Source organism: Python bivittatus, unplaced genomic scaffold, assembly GCF_059951505.1.
Source record: "Python bivittatus isolate LINGU-HERP-01145 unplaced genomic scaffold, Pbiv_v1 ctg000840_np1212, whole genome shotgun sequence".
NCBI classification, from domain to species: domain Eukaryota; kingdom Metazoa; phylum Chordata; class Lepidosauria; order Squamata; family Pythonidae; genus Python; species Python bivittatus.
In genome coordinates, this window is record NW_028277113.1 from 14,984,741 (window position 1) to 15,009,096 (window position 24,356).

At 38.1% G+C, this 24,356-nt stretch overlaps 1 protein-coding gene across 1 annotated transcript in view; it reads right to left on the reverse strand.

Moving 5' to 3' along the window:
* The window catches only part of LOC103049107 (uncharacterized), a 164,786-nt gene that overhangs the window by 60,388 nt on the left and 80,042 nt on the right, over nucleotides 1–24,356 (reverse strand). Inside the window, 1 exon segment of the mRNA XM_088130906.1 lies at nucleotides 20,233–20,354. Within this exon segment, the coding sequence (XP_087987032.1) occupies nucleotides 20,233–20,354 (122 nt within the window).

Here is a 24,356-nt window from a genome sequence, read left to right on the forward strand (position 1 = left end):
ATTTGTGGGCCAACATAAATACAAAGACCAGCTAAGAAAACCGTATGATTGATGGAAGATGAATGACAAACTGTGGCTTACATCTAAGGTCCTCCTTGCCACTCCAGGATGGGTAGGCTTTAACCACCAGCATGCTGCTTAACTCCAATCTCCCAGGAGCCACAACCAGTAAGGTAATCAATGTTGGGAGTTGTACTTTAGCAATATCTGGAAGACCAGAAGAGACCTTCTGTCATGTAAAGAATGCAAGGTTCATTGAATGCCTCCCTAAATTTACCTGAAGCATTTTTTTAAATGCTCAACCTATAGCATCTCTTTATTCCATTCAACATGCCAGTCACATTTGTCACCCAGCAGATAGGATGTAAACAGACAACAATGAAAGATTAAAAATATCCTATCCAGCACATATACAATTCACTTGGGGGCAAACATATTCATGCAACTATTTGTAGGGTGTTATTGGTGGCACTTTTTTCAAGCAATTGAAAAAATCATGTCAGCTATTGTAGAAAACAAACAAAATCTAAGAAAAACTCATGGCATATCTAAACAGCAAAACTGGAAGTGAGGAGTGATTTAGAAAACCTTTGTGATGCTTCTTGGTATACCAATCAAAAACAACATACTGCTAGATAATAGATACTGGATAACATTCATGATGATGGGGGCAATAAATCTGTTAAATGATGGATGTTATTGTATGCGATTTGGTATATATGCTTATAAATTTCTATTATTCATTCACATATTGCCCTTTAATATAGTGGGGTAATTTTTGAATCAATCCTCTTTGGCCTGAAGAAAGGGATACTCTGGAGTTAGGATGGTGGGAAATTATTTAGGCTGGCTGTATCATGAGACTGGTAATTTCAAAGCAAGGGGCCATCTAAGCCCAGAGCTATTTTGATAGCAGAATGGCAGGAAGCTGGGTGAACAGAGCAACAATTGTAGAGTAAGAAGCAATGGTTGTGTATACATCACATGGCACCCCCTAAAATGTGCATATCTTCAAAGATTAGATTATCTTCAAAAGGATACATGTCTTTTAATTTCATTAAAAGTCTTGTGAATTGATCCAGTGCAGTAAGCAAGCTATTTTTCTTTTTAGGTGCCTTGAACAAGAGCTAAATTCAAATCCATTTAACTAATGGAAGCAATATAAAAGACAAAGATAAATATCATATTCACCTTACACAAGATTCCTCAAGATTTTCTTCACCTTAGGCAAAACAAGGTTTCCAAAGTTACCTTTTGAGACTAGAATTCAGTATAATTTAGCATCCCAGATAAGATAGTCCAATGTCAGACCGGAAGAGAAATTACAGTTCTTTTCTATCCTTTCCCATTTAATGTGGTGCAGTAAACAAAAATGCTACAAGGCACTCACACTGGCATAACAAATTTCAAGTCAATAAGTCTTCTTGCTATTGCCAAGATATACACTGAGATTTGGTGGCTGGCATTCAAAATTAGATAACTTTACTTCATTCACTGTATGTACAAGAACAGTGAATAAATCAACAATAACTGAAGTACTAAAAGTGTCTAATTTCCTGTACAGTGCTTCGAGCAACAACTGAAATTAAAACACTGTTAAAAGGCAGCTACATACCCATACAATCTTGTCATGAATGCACTGAAGCAAAGGTTAACGGAAAGAATGAATTTGCATTCTTAGTTGAAAGTCATGTTCTTCCATATAGGGGTGGAGATGAACTAAGCCGATATCAGGGCTCAGGTGGGGACCACACATTTCGTTCTAAGATTCCCTTTGCAAAACTTTCAAGTAAGAAATGCAGTGGCTTTTATGCATATTAGGAATATTGATGTCAGCTGCTGCGCAGCGCCATGGATTCTGCATTACCCATTTTGGGCAGCTTTTGTAGAATTAGAATATTTAAGCTTTGCAATAACTATGTATTATGTATTTGCGTATTTATTTATCACATTAATTTCTATGCTGTCTCTTCTTAGGACTCTAAGCAGTTTTCAATAAAATTTACTAAAAACCATTACAGTATAACTTAAAACAACATACATTGCTATTAAGTTTTTTTAAAAAATACAAATCCACCATGTAGCCTCAGCCTTCAAAATACTTCCCTTATAATTCAGCTGCTTTCAACTAATTTGCACCTTACACCCCAAAGACCCTGTGGAAGAGCATAGTTTTGAGGGCCTTTCAAAAGGTGAACAAGGGAGGGCGCATCTCCACCTTGAAAGGGCAAACTGCTTACAGTGATGGGGCTGCCATTGAGAAGATTTGCTTCCTGGCTTCCTTCCCTTGGCTTCTCATGGGAGAAAGATCCTCAGCTATTCTCTTGGCATGTGCAGATGTGAAGATTCTACATAGGTAAGATGGTCCCAGAAATAAGTATAATCATCTCAACAATGTGTCTCAAACATCTGCAGAAGACAGAGATAAGCCCCTATCCCTCCATTGTTCCTCAGCAGCTGATGTTTGGAAGCATGCTGACCCCAACCATGAGGTTACATTGAATCTTTGAGATGAATAGCTCTTGATAGACCTGTCCTCCATGAATGTCAACCTAGTTAGAGCACTCCAGAACAATGGATCAAGTTACAAGCGGAACTGCACTTCAAAGGAACATTTTACATTTATGATATAGAGTAAATATACTGTATTCTGAAATCTGAATTACAATATGTATCTAGGGCTGTTATTTAATTTTTCCTCCAGCAGGATCCTGAGAATTAATACTAAATATCAAGACTTGTCTCAAAGGCCAAGAAAGGATTTGAAGGACTCTTTCTAAACATGAACAGCACAGCAAATTGTTCTTCTTCCAGAGTGCCCTGTGTCCTGATAATTCTATTGCATGAATTGTACCTAGAGCTCTTTCTGTTTATCATGCAAATCAAAAAAAGAATGCTGAAGAAGAATGCAAAAAAGTATCCAAAAACTCTCAATTTCACATAGGATTACACTTTTTGAATTCTCTTGAGCGATGTTGATTACAATTTGTTCCAACAAACTATAGACAGTTACTAAAAGGGAAGAAAGAGTTATATAAAATTAAATCCATGAATTTAGGCAAATTAGCAAGGAAATGATTGGAGGTTAAAGTGTCTGGACTAGTTTTTGGGAAATACAAACCAGTCACAATAGGCTCCACAATACTGGAGATTCAGTATTGTAAATAAGATATAGAGGAGCTAAACATGTCAGGAATAAAACTGGAGTAGCAGACTATTAAAACTGTTATATCAACAAATCTCATCTCACTGCTACAGCATTGAAGGCAATGGCCAAATATCCGTTAACTCAAAAAGATGGAAGGAAAATTTAATCCCTGCAGCACTGACATGCACACAGTCTTTGATTCTTTTATACTGCAGTAGGCAGATCTTCTCTTGTAATTGGCTTAATTCTTATTTACAATAAAATATCGAAATTATTTGAGTTCTGTTTAGCAAGTAAAATCCAGAATATAAGGCTGAGAGTCTAGATTTATGTTATGCTGGGCTGAAGCATGACAAAACCAGGAAGACTGTCCTAATAATGTGGATCTACCTTTAAAAAAAAAAAAAAAATGCTCTTGCTGGTTCAGGGAAGTATCTCCAGACCCCAGCTGCTATCTTCTGAAAGCTGGCTCTTTTCCATTTTTGAAGCCATCTGTTGTCTTTTTTATTTCATTAACCCAGTTTTGCAATGGTCTTCTGGAGCTCAGTGCCTTTCGGGTGATGCTTTGGCTACAAAAACTTATGCCCTTGTCACCTCACAAGATGAGTACTGCAATGTACTCTACAAGGGCTGTCTTTGAAGACAATCCAGAAGCTTCAATTAATCCAAAGTTCAGCAGCCCATCTGCTAACCAGAAGTAGCAGATTTAAACCAAGTAGTGCCTATGCTGTAATCATTACACTGGTTATACATTTGTTTCTGGATCCAATTTGAAGTGGTGGTGGTGGTCACTTTTAAAGTCCTATAGGATTCCTACAGGACCATCTCACCTGTCAAAATCTGCCTGCCCTGTGTGATCTTGCAGGGAGGGATTCCTGAGGAACTTCAGTTCTCCTGAAGTCAAAAGAATGGGGGTCAAACAATGTACCTTTTTTGTTGCTATCCCATACTTTGGAAGGTCTTGCCTCCCTGACTACCAAATGCCCTGAACCTCCTTGTCTTTTGCACATTTCTTCAGATCTGTCTGTTCAACCCAGCATTTGGACCATAATGGTGAATGGCTTGCTTTTTTGACTGACTGTGAGTTCTTGCTCTTGTTTTTATCATACTGTACATATTCCCTTGTTTTTGTAAACCACCTTGAGTTCCATGGAAATAGGCAGAGTATAAAACCATGTAATTAATTCATAAATAAAATACATTTAAAAGATTTAAACTTGAGCAGACAAGTTCAAAGAAAAACAAAATAGAAGAAACATATCTAACATATCCCCCTCATATCTAAGGGCGGGGAGGAGGGATAAGAAAGCTGCAGTACTTTTCTGTGCTTCTTCAATAGTCAGTAAAAATGAACAACAATCTATCGATGGCAATTGAATGTTGTGGCAATAACTTAGGATTCCAGAACAATGAAAGAAACTCAATAAATTAAGAATAATGTTCAGATATATGAGATAACTTTCCATGCATGCTCAACTCTGTGGTAAGGGGGTATGTGTGTGTCTGTGTAAGTAGCAGGAATGATTACTGTCATTGCTGACATAGAAATCAACTCTTTCACCCAAATCTCTGGGACTGAAGTGTCTTTAAACATTTTCAAGTTCATACATTAACATTTCCGTGTCAGGTTTTTATGCGTAGACAGAAAGGTAACTATTGGATAATAGAAGGATGATAAAATTGTCATAAGGAGCCATGTGCCTTGCACATTTAAAAGGTCTGTCTAGACACTCAATTTTAGTGGAGTGCCAAAACAAATAAAATTACAGGACCATCATTTTCTTATGGTATATATGGTTGCTGGGAATGATATTGTTTCTTTAATATAAAGAGAGTTTCAAAGGAAATAGTTTTTGGGGGGATTTATAGGCAAACAATGCACAGAAGATACACATCAGAGGGTAATTAAACCCTCTATAACTCCAGCAGCCATATCTGATATGAAGACATTTGTTTTTTACATTTTGATTGAAAACTGAAAGGTGAAAAAGGTCATTCTTAGAAAAACAGCATTTAAAAACAACACTCAGGCATGCTGTAAGAAAGACTGATGGAACCAGAGGATTATGTCTTACATGGACAAACTAAAACCTGAAAAAGCAAACTGTATAGAGTGCTTTCAATCATTATGCCTCAGTGGAAAACTAAAAATCAAAAGTGAGCAAGATCTAGGATTAAGCACAGGAAGCATTTTCTCCTCCCAGCCTAATCATACCAGTGTGCTCCCTTATTCTTTTAAAGTTCAGCTAGAGAATTCCCACCTTTGTAATGTTCATGAACAATTGCTGCAATTTACAGGGCTTCCTTGTTGTTTTATTCACAACTGAACAAATGAACTTTAAACATTCTACTAAGAAAAGTCCACTTGCTCAGGGACTGACTGCTCAGAATCACTTTCCATATGTTGCAAGATATATAGTTACAGGGTCTCTCTGTAGACATTGAGTTTGATGGAGCAATTAGATGATTTGAAAGAAGCTAGCGCTGGATTTGAAAGCAGCATTAGTCCTGCTAAAGGCAAAGCGCATGTCCTGGGACCTCATCAACATCCCATCTTGTCCATCACATACAAAGTTAAAGGTCAGACTAGATGTGACATCATTCCAGCCTGTAAATTTTTTCAGAAAGAGAGGGGAAAAAAACAATAGAATACGTGATAGAGCAAGGGAAAGAAAGTGATAGAACAAGAGAGGGAGAAAGTATAACAGGAAGAGGGATAAAAGGAGATGGAGCAAGAGAGGGTCCTGGAGAGCGCAATGGACTAAGTGATAGAGCAAGCAATAGAGCAATGAAGTGAGAAAGATGAGCAAATGAGACCAGGTGACAGAATGATAGAACTAAGAACAGCATGTGGGAGGAAGCATGAGAGGAAGAAAGAAAGGTGAGTCAGGAAGTGTGTCCAAAAGACAAGTGAGCACAAAGATATGTGTGTGACAGGCAAAAGAGAGACCATGATAAAGAGGGCAATATAGTCTGTGGATCATCCACAGAGTGGGTGAGAACTCCAGCACCTGATCTGCAGGATGGTTGGGGGGGGGGGTTCCTGGTAAGGCAGAAGAAGAGGAAAACCGCCACCCACCCCACAAAACCGCTTCTGTCAGATGGCTAGACCTTCCAGTCAAAACTTGCCCTCTCACCAGCCCCACCCACATCAAAGCTATCAGGACAGCACCACCTCATTACTAAGCAGAAAAGAAATCACTTGTTAGGCCAGAGCAAATTACAGCTGTAATGTAAAAGACTCTTCAGTGCCTGGGAAGTAGGATGGTAGTTTTCAGAACTTTGCAGAGACAGAATATCAGTTACATTCTTCCTGCTATATCTGGGAAGTTAGTAGCTCCCCAGTATTTAAGAGGCTGTCAGAAAGGATCCAAGAATCCCTACCCCATGCTGGCTGGGGAATCCTGGGAATTAAAGTCCACCCATCTTAAGGTTGCCAAGGTTGGGAAACACTGCCCTACCCTAACAAACTTGCTGATAAATGGAGTGCTAACATACACATATTCAGTTTCAAGGGGTTCTGTAACTGAGCCCCTTTTCTCCTTTCCATAAATCTGCTTAATAAGGCTTTGTGAGAATTTAACTTTCTGGGCTTTGAGCAGCTGCTAGGGACTTGACAGTCAGGAGCACAATTTTGTGCTGCCTCCTGGATTGAAGGCAAGCCCATTAAACCAGTAAGCTTAGTCTTGGACTTCGAATATGTTCTTTAAGCACTTTCAATTCACTTTATCTTCTCAATAAATAACCACTGGAAGTTTCTTACCTCTTCATTTTACACACACACACACACACAAATAAATAATACAATATATATGTACATATATTACATATTTGAATATATGAATTTGCTTTCTATCACATGAGATGACTGATCCAGTCACCTCATTATTAAATTCAATGTTCCTGGCTAGCTTTCCTTTCACAGGGAGATGCCAAGAAACCCTTACATATAAATGCATGATCTGCTACTGAGCAGTGAAACCCACTCCATGTTTTTCATGGTGTCCTTTCTTACAGCACACACTAATTTGCATGAAATGGAACAAATGAAACAAATATAACATCTGAATGACACGGAAACTATAGGCAGGTTGCATTAACAGAAACATGCCTCAGCTGGAATAATGTTAAGCCTCTTTCATCTCTGTTGTTCTGTGGTTCTGTAGGTACTAGCATATTCTGTAGATTAATCCTATTACAGTAAAATGGGGTATTTTTTTCCAAATGAATAGATGCTGAGCTGTGACTCACATGCACATTAATATTCCATAAATCTCTGTAATATTATAGCTTAGTCTTGGACCTTTAATAAGTTCCTTAAACACTTACAATTCATTTTCTTTACTCAATAAATAATTGCTGGGTTTACTTATTTGTGGAGGAGAGGGTATACGTGAATGAACATATCGCTGTGTATTGTGTACACACACACACACACACACACACACCACTTTTCAGTCAGCTCGGAATCTCCCATCATACAGTTTTACATATAAGCATTTTGAAATGTATTTTTTAAAATGGAGCTGATCCCTTCTTAACAGCACATTGGGAGAAAAGATAACACCTCTCCTTAGGCTGTCTAGGAAAGCCCAAATGCTGACTAAGGATGCATCCAAAAAGCATGTGGCTCTTGGCCTCTCATGTCAAGAAGAGGAGTAGAAGAGAAAAGAACTATAAACACAGCTATATTACATATACCTACCAGTAGCCACCTTTCCCCCATCCCCCCCCAAAAAGGCAGGACAAACTATTATATAGTTATATAATTGTCTTACATTATGTGATATTTTAATTATATTCACATATAGTGAATTTTTAAAATTAACTGCCTATAAAATCATGCATCTAGGCATCCCATTAATAAAATCCATTGATCATTCTTTCTCTCACACACGCACAGACATATGTCTATGCTGATAGATATATATATAAATTCCCCTCTCACCTCTGTGAGTGTCTTCCTCAATCTCGAGTCCTCTACCAAAGGCCTGGGGATTTGAGGGTTCTGCCCAGTTATCATAGCTGTTCCTAGCATTGCACTCTTCTGGACAGAGAGCTCTGATGTTGTTCCTGGGATCTGTTGGAGCCACAGCTTAGGGGTCACAGCCCTGAGTGCTCCTACCACCACTGGGACCACTTTGGCCTTTACTTTCCACATCCTGTCTAGTTCTTCCTTCAGGCCCTGGTACTTCTCCAGCTTCTCATGCTCCTTCTTCCTGATGTTGCTGTCACTTGGCACCGCTACATCTATCACTACCACTGTCTTCTGGTTCTTGTCTATTACCACAATGCCTGGTTGATTGGCCAGTACCTGCTGTCCCACAGGATCTTCATGACCTTCTGTGGAATCTCCCATCTGGACTTGAGAGGGTTTAGCCCATACACTGTGCAGATGTTCCTGTACACAATGCCAGCTCTTTGGTTGTGCTGTTCAGTATATGCTGTTCCTGCCTGCATCTTACCCCCTGCCACTATGTGTTGGCCTGTCTCTGAGGCCTCTCTGCACAGTCTGCACCTTGGATCCTGTCTAGTGTGGTAGACCCCTGCTTCTATGGATCTGGTGCTTAGTGCCTGTTCTTGTGTTGCTATGATCAGTCCCTCAGTGCTGGCTTTTAGTCCAGCCCTTTCCAGCCGCTGGTAGGATTTCCCAATGTCAGCCACTTCAGTTATCTGTGAATGCAAGGTCTTGTCTTGCCATGGCACTTCCTCTGTTTGAACTTCCTCCCATGTTTGCTGCTGCCTCAGGCATTCTCTCAGCAACTCCTCTTTGGGTGCCATCTTACTGATGTACTCCTGAATGCTCTGGGCTTTGTCCAGGACAGTAGCTTTGACACTCACCAGACCCCCGCCTGTCCTCTTTCCAGCTGGTATACAATCTCTGTGTGTTGGACTTGGGGTGGAAACCTCTGTACATTGTGAGGTGCTTCTGGATCTTCACACCAGCAGCCTCCATTGGCCAGATCACTATACTGGCAGAGTATCTGATGACTGGCAGGGCGTACGTGTTGATGATGTGGATCTTGTTCTTCCCATTGAGCTGACTCTTCAGGCCTGTCTTATCCTTTGGTGGTACTTGGATGTTGCTGTCTTCCTTGCCTCCTCATCATGGTTCCCATGTGACTGTGGGATACCAAGGTACTTATAGCTGATCTCTATGTCTACAATGTGGCCTGCTGGAATTTCATTCCATCAGTCTTAACTTAGTTAGTTTATCCATGCTGCGCTCTATAATGGAGGAGGTGGCAGTGATGTTCCAGCTTGGCTGCACATCCAGTTTTCCTTCTGGGTCTTCTTGAGTCTGGGATGTAATGTACAGTATATCTCAAGTTGTGAGAGCAGCTTCCTCTTCACTATGTTGAAGCACTGGGTAACTAGCTGTTTCCTTTAGTGTGGATGTAGGTCTTCTATCCGTCCCTAGTTCCCTCATGCATTTCATATATCCCCTCTCATTAGGTCTACTGTTGTAGTAGCATTCCATCAGTTCCAGGTTTTGTTGTCTCATCCATGTATGGTTTGTTCCAGTAGCCCACTTATCGTCAGATTGTCCTGGTTCCCCAACATCTGGCATGGGCTTTGTTAATCTGGGTGACATCTGAACTGGCATGACTCTCTTATAGTTAATTACCTCAGATAGTTCATGTCACTCTCATATCCAAGGTAGACAAATGAAGTGTTAGGGGGTCTTTGCCCAAGGACCCCTATTGGCAAGGTAGTTACCAGCCAGCATTCAAACCCAGTCTCTTGCATCAAAAGGCAGCACTACACTAACCACTGCACTATCCAGCCGATAGATAGATAGATAGATAGATAGATAGATAGATAGATAGATAGATAGATAGATAGATAGATAGACCCTCCTTTAGAAGGATGGATGGAGATTGAAAAAGGAAGACAAAAGTCAATGGATATGAGGCAAATGATGACTAAACACAAAAGAAATAAAAAGAAAGGGATTAAAATGCATCAAACAAAAAGCCTTTCTCCGTGCAACAGCTACTCTACAAAGTAATTTTGTCTGCTGTCATTTGCATGGTCCAGGTCCTTGTTTTCAACCGCATCTTCTGTTCTTTCCTATCTAAAATCTTTGATCACTCTGAAATTGGCTCTTATAAATCTTTGATATGGTGAACTGGATCTTGAGTGGCTTCTCAGTTCCTAGCTCTGAAAACAGCTGTTATCATCAGACCTTGAATTTAAGTATGCCTTAATGTTCTTACAAGACATAAATTATTTAGGTCAGCTTTAAAATAAACACCGACAATCAATTAAAATATTTCAAGAGGGATATGATGGGATTCCAATATTATTTAGTAGCCTTGCTACTGCATTGTGCACCAGTTGAAGCTCTCAAAAGAAATTGCAGTAGACTAGCTGTGATATTACCAAGATCGGTACTGAAATATGCTAACAAGTTCAAGAGAACTGGGTGTGCCCCATCTAGTTCCCATTGTAACTCATCCATCATGGTGAGCAAAACCATTTCACTTTCTAGCCCAAATACCATTTGAAATGGGTCCAGATGATTGGTATTCTTCCACAGCTGCATCTGGAATTGGGAGGCCCCACTTTTTCAACACTTGACCAGAGTTAGCATTTTTGAGAAACTGGGCCTGTAATTATCAACTTGTTCCAGGTCAAGTAAACATTTCTTCAATAAAAATATTGCCGCTGCTTTCTTTCAGAAGAAGGGAATATTCCTCAAATACAAGCAAGCAATATTCACTTTCCTTAACCATGATGCTTTTAAGATGAAATAAAATATAAAATAATCAATAAAATGATGAACAGTGATAGTAAGATGTTGTCATCTAAATAGTTCTATTTCAGCAGCTCTGTGTCTACATATTAAGACAAAAATTTAATAGCCTACATATTGTGCAAAGTGAAATGTACTGCAACTGCATCATCAGTTATCTGCTTCAGTGGATGTTTGAAATCTGTGAAGCAGCTGAAACTCCAGATTGCCAAAAGTTCAGGTTTCTGCCCTTTCTTCATATAAATTACATGTATCTTCAAATTATACTGCAGAATCTTTTTCCAGCAGCTTCAGGATATCTGAAATGTATCTGTCATGTTATATTGGATTTTAGACAGTCAGCTCCATTAATTTTGGTCACCTCAGTCATCATTTCCACAACCACATCAGCAGACTATGCAGGCTAGGGCTGATTAAGTTCTCCCCAATACCAGTTCCACTCAGAGCATTCATTGCAGTGGAATCCTTGAGAGCAGACAGTTACAGCAACAAATAAGATGTTATTATTGAAGGTGAGAGAGCCAGTTAGGTGTAGTGGTTAAGGCATCAGGCTAAAAACCCAGAGATTGTGAGTTCTAATCCTGCCTTAGGCACAAAGCCAGCTGGGTGACCTTGAGCTAGTCACTCTCTCTCAGCTCCAGGAAGAAGGCAATGGCAAACTACTTCTTAAATCTTGCCAAGAAAACTGCATGGACTTGTCCAGGCAGTCACCAGGAGTCCATAATGACTTGAAGGCACCAACCCCCCCCCCCAACAACATTGTATGCAAAGAAGAAGAAGATGATGATGATAATATAATATAATCCGTGCAGGTAAAAGCAGGAGCAGGGGACAAAGAGGTGGCAAAAGAGGTTACTGATTCACAAATGACAGTCACAAGTTGAGACAAAAGCAACAGAATGAGTTTTAAAGTCCTTTGGGGGGTGACTTACTTTTTAGACATATCCCAAAAGACCAAAAGGAAATTTGATCACTTATTATTTCTCTTGCCATTTTAGCCATGATTTTGGACATCTGTTGAAATGATAGCGATTGATCATTTCAAACAGCAGCTCAGCTGAAACTGTGAAACCTTTTAAATAAATCCTCAGTGTAAACAAAATGTTAAAAAGAGAATCAGAAGAAATCATAAGATTTTTTCCCCAAGCAGCCAAGATTAATTTCAAATATTTTTGAACACCCAGGCAATTATTTGCTTCCAATGGATAATTCATTCTGCTCCCTACTTACTCAGTGTAAAATCAATCTCTTCTGTTTGTATGACATAAACAACAAGCAGTTTCACAGGAATGAAGCAAACCATATGTGAAGGTGTTTAAAAAAGCACAACAGGGAATACACTGTGCAAAGAAGCATCTGCATTTATTTCAATGTCAAATCACTTGTGTGTTATAAAAAGGGGAAGTTTATTGTTTTTATTAAAAACAAAGTTGCTACAGCTGCAGTGCTTTTTTAATTAACTCTTGCTTTCCCCCAAGCTCTTCAATAGGTTTATATGCTAAGGCAAAACTAAAGCCTTATTATTATTAGGTTTGCTCTGTTTTGAATGTATCCCAGGTTTTTCTGAACTACAACATTGGTACAGTATAATCAATAGACAAATGAATTCATTGATGTTAACTATGTAAAATGCCAAATAAGTGTTCATGGGATGGTGTCATGACTGAGATGACAGGATGTAGTAAGAGGCATTAAACTTTGTCTCCCACATTGCAATCCTGAGGGCTCAAGCTTGGATCCCAGGGGACCAGTAGTCCTATAATCCTATAGGCCTAGGACAAAACAAAAACATAATTAAAAAAAAGTTGCTGACTAGTCAGTGAGGCATATGATTGGAAGCAGGATGCAGTAGGAGGAAGACATGTTGGTGTGTGTACAAGCACTACCCCAACAGACAGGTTGTAGGGGTTTGTTTTACACAGGACTACTGCTCTCCCACATTAAAACTTTAAGGACAGCCCCACCCCCTGGCCTTATTGCAGAACTATAGATAGCCCTGGGGCAGCATGAATAATGTGATCCTGGCTTCCAGTGTGGTTGATTTCAAACAGAGGGTTGGACAAATTGTGATGGAAGGCATGAGCGAGGAGGATCCTGGAATGGAGCTTCAAGGTTACAGGGAGGGGGAGAGACATTCCAAGCATCTCCTCAGCCCCCAGCCAGAGCATGTGAAAGTGAAGAGAAGGAGACTGGCCCCTCCCTAAGGGATTCAGGGTTATAGCTGCTGCCATTGGGGGTTAGAGTTAGTCTGGTGAGATTCTGTCTAATAGGTGTAAGCTAATAAAGTAACTAAGTGTTCCTGAACTGTCTCGTGCTTCTTGGGCTGAACCTGATACTCATGGAGGTCATGTTGAACAAGGCTGTTAGCCTTGATTGCAGTGTGACTGCCTCTGAACGTCATCTGCCGGGAGACCAGTGGGATTCCTAATACAGTTGGTTGGCCACTGTGAGAACAGTGCTGGACTGGAGGGGCCAGAGTTCAATCCAGCAGCACACTGATTATGTTCTTATGTGCTTATGTCACCATGCCTTTCTGCCAGTTCAAGGATGGGAGGAATGCATTATGAGGAAGTGCCCTGAGGCAGGGCTACCATATCAAGACTGCATATTTCTATTTTTTTATAGTAATTTTATTAAAGATTACGATTTACAACAATAAAAACTAATACAAACAACAAAAGGATAAAAAGAAATAATAGAAGGTACAGAAAAGAAGAAAAATAGAAAGATAGAAAAATAGAAAAGAAATAAAAAATAAGAATATAATAAGAAAAAGAAAATAAATAAATAAATAAGGAAGTGACTTCCCCTTTCATCAAAACAAGTACAAAGAATTTTAGTAACTTATCATCTCTTAAAATACAACAAATGAACTCTTCTTCCCATATCCCATCTCTTATCTATAAACAAATCCATAAAGCCTCATCATTTCAGTCCTGATGTCAGCAAAAGTCCATTAAGGGTTACCAGAGACAACAACATATCTATTTTAACAACCTTATATTCCTTCCTTTTACATTTAACAATCTTGATCTTTTGTTCCTTCAAATAATGTCCTAGAACTTGATTTCTTTTCATTTTTTCTTTGTTGCTTCTCAGAAAATCTTCAAAGCTTTAATAAGCCACTTTTGTAAATCCAATATAGGAAAATTATCCAGGTCGCTCTCTTGGTTTATTATTTGTATATCCCTTTTAATTATTAAGACATCAGCCGGTTTCTTTTCTATGTCCAGTGTAACAACTTTTTCCATATCATTCTTGTAACCTGTCATTTTTAATCCACTTTCAAATCAGTCTCATTCATGTCAGGTAACACTTGTTCCTCTTCCATAGCATCTTTTAAACATAGTCTATCTATAAAGGCAGATTCTCTTAAAATTACCTTCTGGGTCCATTGTTCAAAAATATCCTTCAATATCTCCAATGTTAAAATATTTTGCTTGACTCTGTATTAGTGAGTTGAGTTTGAGAATTCTTCTCCTTTAATTGTAATCTTTAGTTCCTTCTAGTTCTCTCTAGTGTCCAATTTTTAAACCCTTATTTTAAAAAAAAAATCTAAACAAAAGCATTTTCCCATGGGAGGGATTCTTTATAATTAATTCCAAAATCTTATTTCAAATTTATCTGGACCCTTAGTCCATTTGTAACTTTCTAAAATCAAAGTTTTAATCACCCTTTTGTTGTTTATTCCATAAAAAAAAAGTCCTTAAACTTGTATTTAAAACTTCTTTTGCTAAAGATTGACCTGGTGTTGATCAATATTTATTGATCCAAAGGCTCCTAATATCTGAAAACCAGTTAACAAGCAATTTCCAAAAGTGATTAGAAAAGGAAGTATGCAAACCCAGTGTCCTTTCAAAGGTGCTGACCACGGTTTGAGCAAGATGGTTATTCCCTCGCCTCCCAGAGCTCTAAACTCACCAGAGACTGCTGTCATGCAGTCTCCTCATGAGGAGCAACTGTCTGGAGTGCTTGTGGGCAATCTTAAGTCCTCTCCTTGTCCGGAGAGGAACTACGAAGAGCTGGTCTACTCACCGGCTCTTAATTCCACCACAGTTGTCAGCTCTGCTTTTCACAGAGCCATCTTCAGTTCACCATTTCTTCCCCAGAAGTCCAAGACTGCATATTTCTAGACAACCTTAAATGGCAGCAAAGACGTATAGAAAACTCTGGCAGCTCTACCTGAGGGCTCTACCTGTTGCTCCCAAACAACATTTCTTATCAAACAACAGCTTCTTTTGTTGGGGGTATGCAGGAGGGGAAGTCGTACCATAGACCAAATCCTGATCATCTAAGTTGATTTCTGCTATCTAACAACAAAAAAATTAGATGTGCTCATACATGTAATGTCCCACACAATTGAGCCAATCTCAAACCCAATTTTTGCTACCATTTTGAATATGTGATCTGGGACACTCCAGCAGAATAGTTTTTTTCACTATTTCCATGGCATCATGGCTTTAAGATAAAGCCAGTGTATGGTGTGATTTATGAATTCTTCCTTAAGATCACTGAGAAATATCAGGCCATTAATTTTCAGGGGGCATTTTGAAATTCATCATAAGGAAATCCATTTACTAAAACAGTACACCATGGGAACTTAAAAGAAAAGGAAAGTTTAATTCTCTCACCTTCTAGTTGGAAAATATATGTATGAAGAAACAATAAATATTCCCCTTCTACATAACTTTTTAGTTCTATTTTAATTTTTACTTGTTTCCAATAGACTTTCTTGTCCATGTCCTCCCAACAATGGAAGAACACATACTGTACAGGGATGGTATGTTCCTTGTCCTGTACTGTGTATAGAGGCAGGCTACCCCATCCATGTTCAGCCTGATCTTTATGCTTCATATCATCAAGAACAATCTCTGATACAACCCCATTCTTGAATGCTTCTCAATAACTCTGTGTTCCTATCAAGATTGAAGTCACCTTACCTGTACTCAACAGTACTGATCTCAAACTCAATTTCTGGATTTTTGTGTCCTCCAGCCTGGCCAAGACTGGCAATCCAAGACATGTGGGGGATACCAGATCAGGAAAGGCTAAAACACTCTATGAAATACTTGGATTACAAGATGTGTCCTAGCAAAATTATATTATTGATTCAAATTTAATATGCCGATTTAGTTAGTCTGCAAAATAGCTTTGGAAAATTATGTAAAAGCCTTGGCCTGGTGAAGAAAATGTAGGAGAGAGCTACATATGAGCTATATGTCTATCATCAAGAACAAAAAAAGCCAATGTAATTACTAATGGGAAAATGGGAAAACTGTTTCGTTACTCTGAGTTTTCTTTAGTTATTAAATCAAAAAGTTCTTTGGGTACTGAAAAACTTTTATAAAGATGAAATTCACATGTCCTAACTTGCAAACTCAACAAATAGAGCAGGCATTCCATGGACATATGAATTCCATGAAATTAAAAGCAAAGGATGATCCACCCATAACAGCAGTAATGACAAAAATATGAAAAAGATCATGATGCTCATTGAAGCTGATTTCTATGCACATCCATAGAAAGTCCAGCTTTTTAATATTTCACCATTAGGACTTACTATATAGAAATTACATGAGTTACATTTTCAATATATACAGAAGCATCAGCTTGGAAAGGGCTGATGGCCAAAATCCATAGCGTACATTCAATATAATGCTTATGTTCTATTCAGGTTATGTTTTTCTTATCTAAAAATGAATGAACAACCTATGAAGTTGGTCCAGTGAGCTGGTCAGTCACACTTCATCCCCTCATTTTAAGGGGGATGTAGTGACAACAGAGAAAAAAAAAAGTAGACAAATACCATGTGACTATTTACAGTCACATTCACCTATATGAAAACAAAGTATACAGTGTTCTTTATAAAAGGCCCTTGAAATAAAAGGAAGATGCAATGAATTCAGTTTACTCTTGGGGGGTTCAAAACATCTTGTGTTAAGATTTAGCACCAATGTTAGCTGAATTGATTGGGAATTTTGGGAGATGGAATCACAATACCATGTTCTGGAAAGCTGATTTAAGGTCTTGTTCAGTTGGGTCTTTGAGCCTTTTTATAGCATTTTATGAATAATAGCATGATATACTGAGACTTAGTGTGGTACTTTGTGAATAATAGCAACTATTGGCAAGAATAAGAACAATACTTCTTTCAAAAATATTTCTTGTCACTACCTCTCCTTCCTGCAAAAAAAAAAAAAAAAGTCTCAGGAAACCCATATCTTAAAATGTATATATTATGTACTCACTTCTTGGAATATATATAAATTTACAAGGTGAAGATAGAAGGGCGCCAGGATGGTGAAAAAGCCCAGACTATTTTCAAGGGAACTGTTAGCTGATGTTAATTAATATACTACATGTATAACTTTGAAGATGGTTGGTAGTACAATATTTTGTGATAAACAGATTTTATAGGATTTTTTTAAAGCAAGAGTTTATAAAAAGGCTGCCCCCATAAATGATTTACAGCTCTAATAAAAGATCAAGGAAATTGTTCAGATTGTATCTCAGAGTATCTGAAACTTTTATTTTATGGAAGCCTGAAAACCTCCAGACCTAAAACCCCGTGTATGTATGTATGTATGTATGTATGTATGTATGTATGTATGTATGTATGTATTTCCTAATCATCTAACATAATATATGTTTAGAGAGATGAAGTCTAATTGAGAAAATCTAGGATCAGAAGAAGGACTGCTTCCTTTTGGATCAAAGCGAAAAGAAGGTGGGGAAAAGAAGGTGGGGAAAGAAAGAAGGTCAGTAAGAGTAAGCTAAACAGCTTCTCCAACCTGACATTTTAGCCTGCAACATCTATCAATCCCAGTTAGAAGGTCAATGATTAGGGAGGACAGAAGTTGCAGACAGATATCTGGAAGGACCCAGACTGGGGTATCCTGTTTTAGGGCCTACCCATTTGATGCACTCACTGCTTCTACCAAATGTTCCCAGCTTTGTATATGTACATGTGCAATAGCATCACTGTAGGAAGAGCATTTTATTAATACGAGGCAGGGTACAGATATATTTGAAAGATAAGAATATATGGAAATATAGAAATCTGCCTAGATAAGGCAATTTGCCCATCTTCCTAATGATTCTGATTGGCATCAGCTCTCCTGAATCTAAAGTATGAGTTTGTTTAATTGCCAGCTTTCTATCTCTTTATTACTCATGGATGACAGAGATAGTACTGGTGACCTTCTGCTCCACAAGCAATAGCCAGTGAGCAAGAGGAGTGTGGGTAGAGTATCTATTTTATCAAATGTTTTATTAAAAATAACTTATTTAGACTAGGGCCATGCAGATCAGTAAGCATCCATTATTATTTGTTTCCACATCAGTGAGGAATTTTTTGCTTTTAAATTAGCTTCTTTAAAAACATTCAGCAACTAAATTTATGCAGTGTTTTTGGAGACAGGTTTCCCTAATATACACTTTTTATTGAAATTTCCCCCATCTTTTTTTTTTAAGGTAGACTTTTTCAATGTATGTTTTTCTTCTTTAAATGAAAACCTCCATTTCATGGTGTTCCTCACCAGAAGAGGAAGATGAAAGATGCCACTTGCTAGGACGCGCTGGGATCCACCTGATGGAATGGCAGGACACCAAGTAAAGAAGACAACTAATTTTTTTATAACTTTTAATTATGTATTTTTGATTTTAGTTGTTGTAAGCCGTCCAGAGTCCCCCGTTGTGGGGAGATGGGCGGGGACAAGTCTATTAAATAAAATAAATAAATAAATAAATAAAATAAAATAAGGGGGTCTCTCCCAGCAATGGCTCCAAAAACCATGCAGTGGTGTGGAGGTTGTAAATGAGAGCCTGAACTTCTGAAATGCCCTATTGACCATCCTTGGAGGATAGCACTAGTCTCTCCTCTTATCAGAAACTCTCTAGATTAATCTCACATAGCAATTGTGCATTACTTTCTAAATGATTTGGACTGGGACATTTCCAGAATGGTGCCCAAATTTTGTGCCACTGCAATGAAAATCAGAAGCTACTGGACCTGGTGGCACTCTACATATATTTAATCTCAGTTTCGAACAGATTTTTTTTTAATGGATATTTGTAATTCATGTTCTTAATGTTTGTCTTGTTTTGGTCTATGACCATATCTTTTAATAAATTAAATTGAGAGCCTAATGGGCAAAAGAACAAGAAGCAGCCCTGGATAAAGCAACATGCAATATCCACTGAGAATAAAAGGAAGCAAAATGAGAAGTAAAAGAATGGTGGCAGAAGAAAGTTGGGAAAGCCTGCTTTGTTGTTGTTGTAAAAAAATTGATGAGCTTTGGTGACCCTTCCTAACCTAAGCTCTTATTTGGACAAAGGGGAGACTCGGGCCAGCCAGCAGCCAGTAGATCTTTGTGGGTTGGAAGTAAGCAGAGGAACTATGGCTGAGCAAAGTAAATAGCACATAAAACACAAAAAGTTGTGACAAAACAATCACAGTAAGGTCCTTCTTTTATTAAGGTTCCCCCCTCTCCAATTATTTGTTCAGGATTAGATTCTGAAGGCAATAACCTTAATCTCACTCTTAAGTGAGCCACATGGCACCAGTGGAGATTGTTAGAAATAGTCCAGCCAACATGTGCCAGCAGTGCTCATCTAGGGTAGGGTTCCTCAACCTTGACAACTAAGTTGGGTGGACTTCAAGGCTGGCTGGGGAATTCTGGGAGTTGAAGTCCACCCGTCTTAAAGTTGCCAAGGTTGAGGAACCCTGATCTAGGGAATGGGGGCGGGGGGAAGAGCAGAACGATATTGAATGTTTTAAATATACTAATCTTGTTACACTGGAGAAGCATTGCATACTTTTGGGGGGCCCTCTCTTCTTTTTAAACTGAAGTAAAAACTTGCAGTGATTATCTGTTTTGAGAGGCTTATGATGATTTCTTAATAGGTGGTATAGAAGCACTTTTGGGTCAAGATGAAGGAGAGGATGGAGAAGGCAGTAAGTTTTATCTGAAAACCCCAGGCAAAACTGAGGCAGGCAGATTATAAAATTAGGATTTGGCAAGAATATTGTGGTTAGAACTGCTATTCTAGCAGCTACCCTTTTCAGAGAAGTGCCCAAGGGCCTTTAATAACCACAAATGGCCAGGAACTCATTTTTATGGCTTATTCAAACGGCATCACTTCCAGCAACAGGAGAAATGAAATGTATTTTCTGATTCTAGAAATGATGAACAGCTCCGGTACTAAATCACCACTTGTTTCAACTGTCATGTTGCCTTAGAAAGTTTTGCCTGCATTTTTCACCATCCCAAACACATTTTACATAGTTCTCCATGAATAAACAAAAAAATAAAACATCAAATACCATACAGAGAATCTATGTTTCTCCAACTCCTCCTGATAAGATTGTAATACTCCATCATCAGCATCAGGTCTGATCCTAGAAGTGCTTTGGACAACCACATCATTTGGATCATTCTGCTTCATCTAAAATTAACATCCATAAATAAGTGACATGAAGTAGCTGAAAATAGCAGGCAGGAGATCTTAGGGCTCCTATTCAAATTGCTTATTTTTGGAATGACTATATTTACTGAAAAATAATCTTTTTCATTCTGCAACCCAGCCTAGGATTTTAACTGATAACTACCAAGGAAATTTTATTAGCATTGATTCCCACACTTTCATCTTGGGTTTTGTAAGAGTGCTGAATTCATCAATGTTACATTTGCCTAAAGACTATCTAAACCATTAGGGAATAAGTTTCTGATTTTTTTGACTTTGTTACCTGGTCAATTTTGCTTCAGAGCAGAAATTATACAAACTAGATTTAGGTAAACATGAAAGTACATTTCCTATCTGAGAAACTTTGTATAAATTATCTGAATGCACAGAAAAACAAGGGTAAATGGCTAAATGAGAATAGCATGGCTGAGAAAAATCCTGTCTGTTAGTCTTATTTCTGCAACTTCAGTTCTCCTCTATTAACCATGTCTAGTAAGCATGATTCCACTCCTGCCATTTTTACATATGTCACTGATGTAGCATGTCTTACATGGGTGTACATCATCATCATCATCATCATCATCATCATCATCATCATCATCATCATCATCATCATCATCATCTGACTGTATAATATTATTGTACACACACATTTATATACAAAGTACACCTTTTCCCTGCATATATAAGTATATAGAGTCCTATGCTACAATGTCAAGACTTCATATCAGGTATGGTGATTAAACTCTCTCCCTGCATTTCCATGCAGACAGAAGGTTAAATAAGTAGAGTGATTGCAGAGAATTAGGACCCTTTTTGAGAACAGCCATATAGCTGCATGTTTTTCAGCCTAACATTTCTGCTATCTGTATCTTTACATACTTTTGCTGGCGTGAGAATCAGAGATTTCCATATTAAACCTTCATCCTATCTTCAACCCTTACATACAAGACCAAGGCTTCTTCCAGGGCAAATGGTAGGATTTACATGTAGATCTAAGTTATGGCTATCTTTTGAGATAGTAAGCACTGCTCCTACAGAGTAGTGGAATATAATTAGACCTTATCTTGTCCAACCTGCTTTTTAACTTTCATATGAACCTCTGAGTCCCATTGTATGTAAATATGGAGTAAAGAATAATCAACATCTGGATCTTATGGCCAGAAACTAAAATGGAAGTATTCATAAAATGAGTATAGTTAATGATTTAGGACACTGGAATTCCACCTGTTCTGGATGGATAGAAGTCCTTATAGAGGATCAGTTTTGGGGTGATTATTGAGTCAGCATTGTCATTGAGTCCCAAGTGCCATCTTTGTAATGTAACACCATCAGTCAGCTGAAGCCAGTATATGCTCTTTCTGGGCAGAAATTGATTTGTTGTATATAATCTCTAAAGTAAATTGCCAAATATATGGGACTTTGGGAGAAAACTTTCCAAAAAGTCAAATACTAACTTGGAGTGGGTGCAACTTACCTGAACAGCCATTCACAGAAACTTTCCTTTCTTGGTACTGTCACCCCTTGAAGTTAAATTAGGGACAACTAGAGAAAAAGTCTTCTCAGTTAAGGGACTTGCATTCTGGAATTTACCCCCAGGGAATATGCCTGGTTTCTGTTCTGAAATCATTTGATTGTTATGTGGAGATCCTTTTATTTTCTACAGGTTTTACATTTTTCTTCAGCTTTATGCTGTCAGGAAGAAATCATCACTTTCTAATGGTTTTATGCTGTTTTAGCTGGTTGTTTAGCTTTTTGTTGTTTATTGTTTTATTAAAATTATGCAAGCCTGTTTAGAAATGTAATGTAGTAAAGGGTGGGTTATAAATGTATCAATCAATAAATTAATTCAATCTTTTCCTGGGTTGCTCCACCATTAGAAATACGGTGCTTAGTTTCCCAAATGGTGAGACAAAAAAAATTAAAGTATCCCTTGAGGCAATATTTATATTAGGCCAAATGAATTTTTCCAAAATTCCTGCAAAGTTTTGAGCTCCAAGAACTCTGCATTTGACAAGCTGTTTAGGTAAAAAAAAAGGTTGGAGAGGGAAAAATATGGCTGAACTTGGGGCCAGCTTTGTATCAGCTTCCACTGTGAGATGGCCTGATGCCATCTACAGATATGTAAATGAAGTTTATCAGGTACAGAGTAGTGTTAGGTTGAGATGAAGACTCTCCCAAAGTTTTCTGGGAAAAAGAATCAAGCAAATGTTTGTAAATTCTCACTTTCTGGAAATATAAATTCTAGCAGTTTGTCAGAATTGTTTACAACATTCGAGGAAGAGAAGATGGTGATGTGATAGCACCTCTCTGCAGACTCTCTTCACCCCAATTTATAAAATTTCTCTTTTTTATCAGCTTTGCTTAATTTGTCTTATTTTGCTTTTAAACTGTTTTTATTTTTTATTCTTATCAAATTCTATTTTACTGACCATGGAATTTTAAATAGTTCTAGACTATTCTTAATAGCAATTCTCCAAATTTTCAGTTTGCCTAGTAAGCATATTGCTTTTCTGGATTTTGGATTATTTTTTTTCCTTACAGTCAACAGGGCTACTGTTGCTTTTTTATTTAAGTCATTCCCTCTTACTTGATGGCAGATTCAGTACTGAGTTCACCGAGGGCTTTCCCACTTTTCCCTACATTCTGTTATAGTTGCACTTTATTTATATTGTTTTGATAATGCACTGTATGATTTTGTGGCTATGAATTTTCTCTGTTTTCCATACCTGCTTTATTAAAATTTGTATTGCTGATTTTTAACAATGTAGCTGATAGTGACCACAAACACTTAGTAAATAAAAAGCCAAGGTATAAATAGTTTGCAATTCTTCAAACTTTTGAAACACAGAGGTTCATGATAACCTTTTAGCAAAGTAGTTAAACTGTATACTTGTGGTCCATATCCAATATTTTTTTTTCAGTAATATCGATAGCACTAGGATATTATCCAAATCATATCCAAACCATGGTTTGAAGGATAAAAAACAAACAGCATAATGCCTTGGATTCACGGAACATCCCTCCTTCCCTTCCCCCTCTTAATTCTTTTATGAAAAATAATTTCCAGCAATCAGCAAATGATAATTCTGTTTTTACTTTTGAATCCATCATGATCTGAATGCGAAATATAACCTGATCAAACCATGGTTACCTGCATTGAGATTCAGAAGAAAACTAGGTTGCTGATGATCATTTGTTGTTGTTGCTATTGCTGGATATTAACATTTTACACTGTCTGGCATGCTAGGTCTCATCAGGCAATATTAAGTATTAAAATGCATTTATAAAGTGTAAGCTAAAACAGTTAACCTTTTAAATAAATAGTGCCCTCTTTTGGGACCCTGGAAGTGCACCTTCTCTATAGCAGCACCTGCCCTCTAGAATGAGGTTCCCCCTGAGATTCAAGAGCCCCCACCCTACTAATATTTCAAAGGGCCGTGAACATGTGGCTCTTCGCCCAGGCCTTGGGCATGGACGATAGATGCCTCTTTTCTTCCTTTTCCTTGTTTCCATCCAGGTTTGTTTTCTCTGCCATCTTTGTTCCTTTGTTTTGTGTTTCTTGGATTTTTATTTGTTTTTAAATGCTTTTGACAGTTTGTAAACCACCTAGAGTTGCTTGGAGTAGGGTAGCACATAAATCTGTCTGGTGTACTTGCAACATTCCACCCCCACCTATGCTTCTTGGTAAGTAGAGTCGGTCAGCATCGCCGCATGGATGAAAGGCATGATTCATTGTCATTAAATATTATTGTTGGTCGCACAGTCAGCCAGAAGTTTAGACTGGATTTGGCATTATTATCCACCTGTTGAGTCCTTCCCAAGGACCTGGGATAGGCAGATGTTGTTGTTTGATGGTGTTAAAGGTATTGTTGCAGGATATAAGCTGTTCCAAGTAAAGCTGCCTTTTGCAATTGACTGGTGGTGATTTTTGTCAATGCTGATGGTCTTCAAGTGGTGCACCAGATGTTTTGGGATTGCACC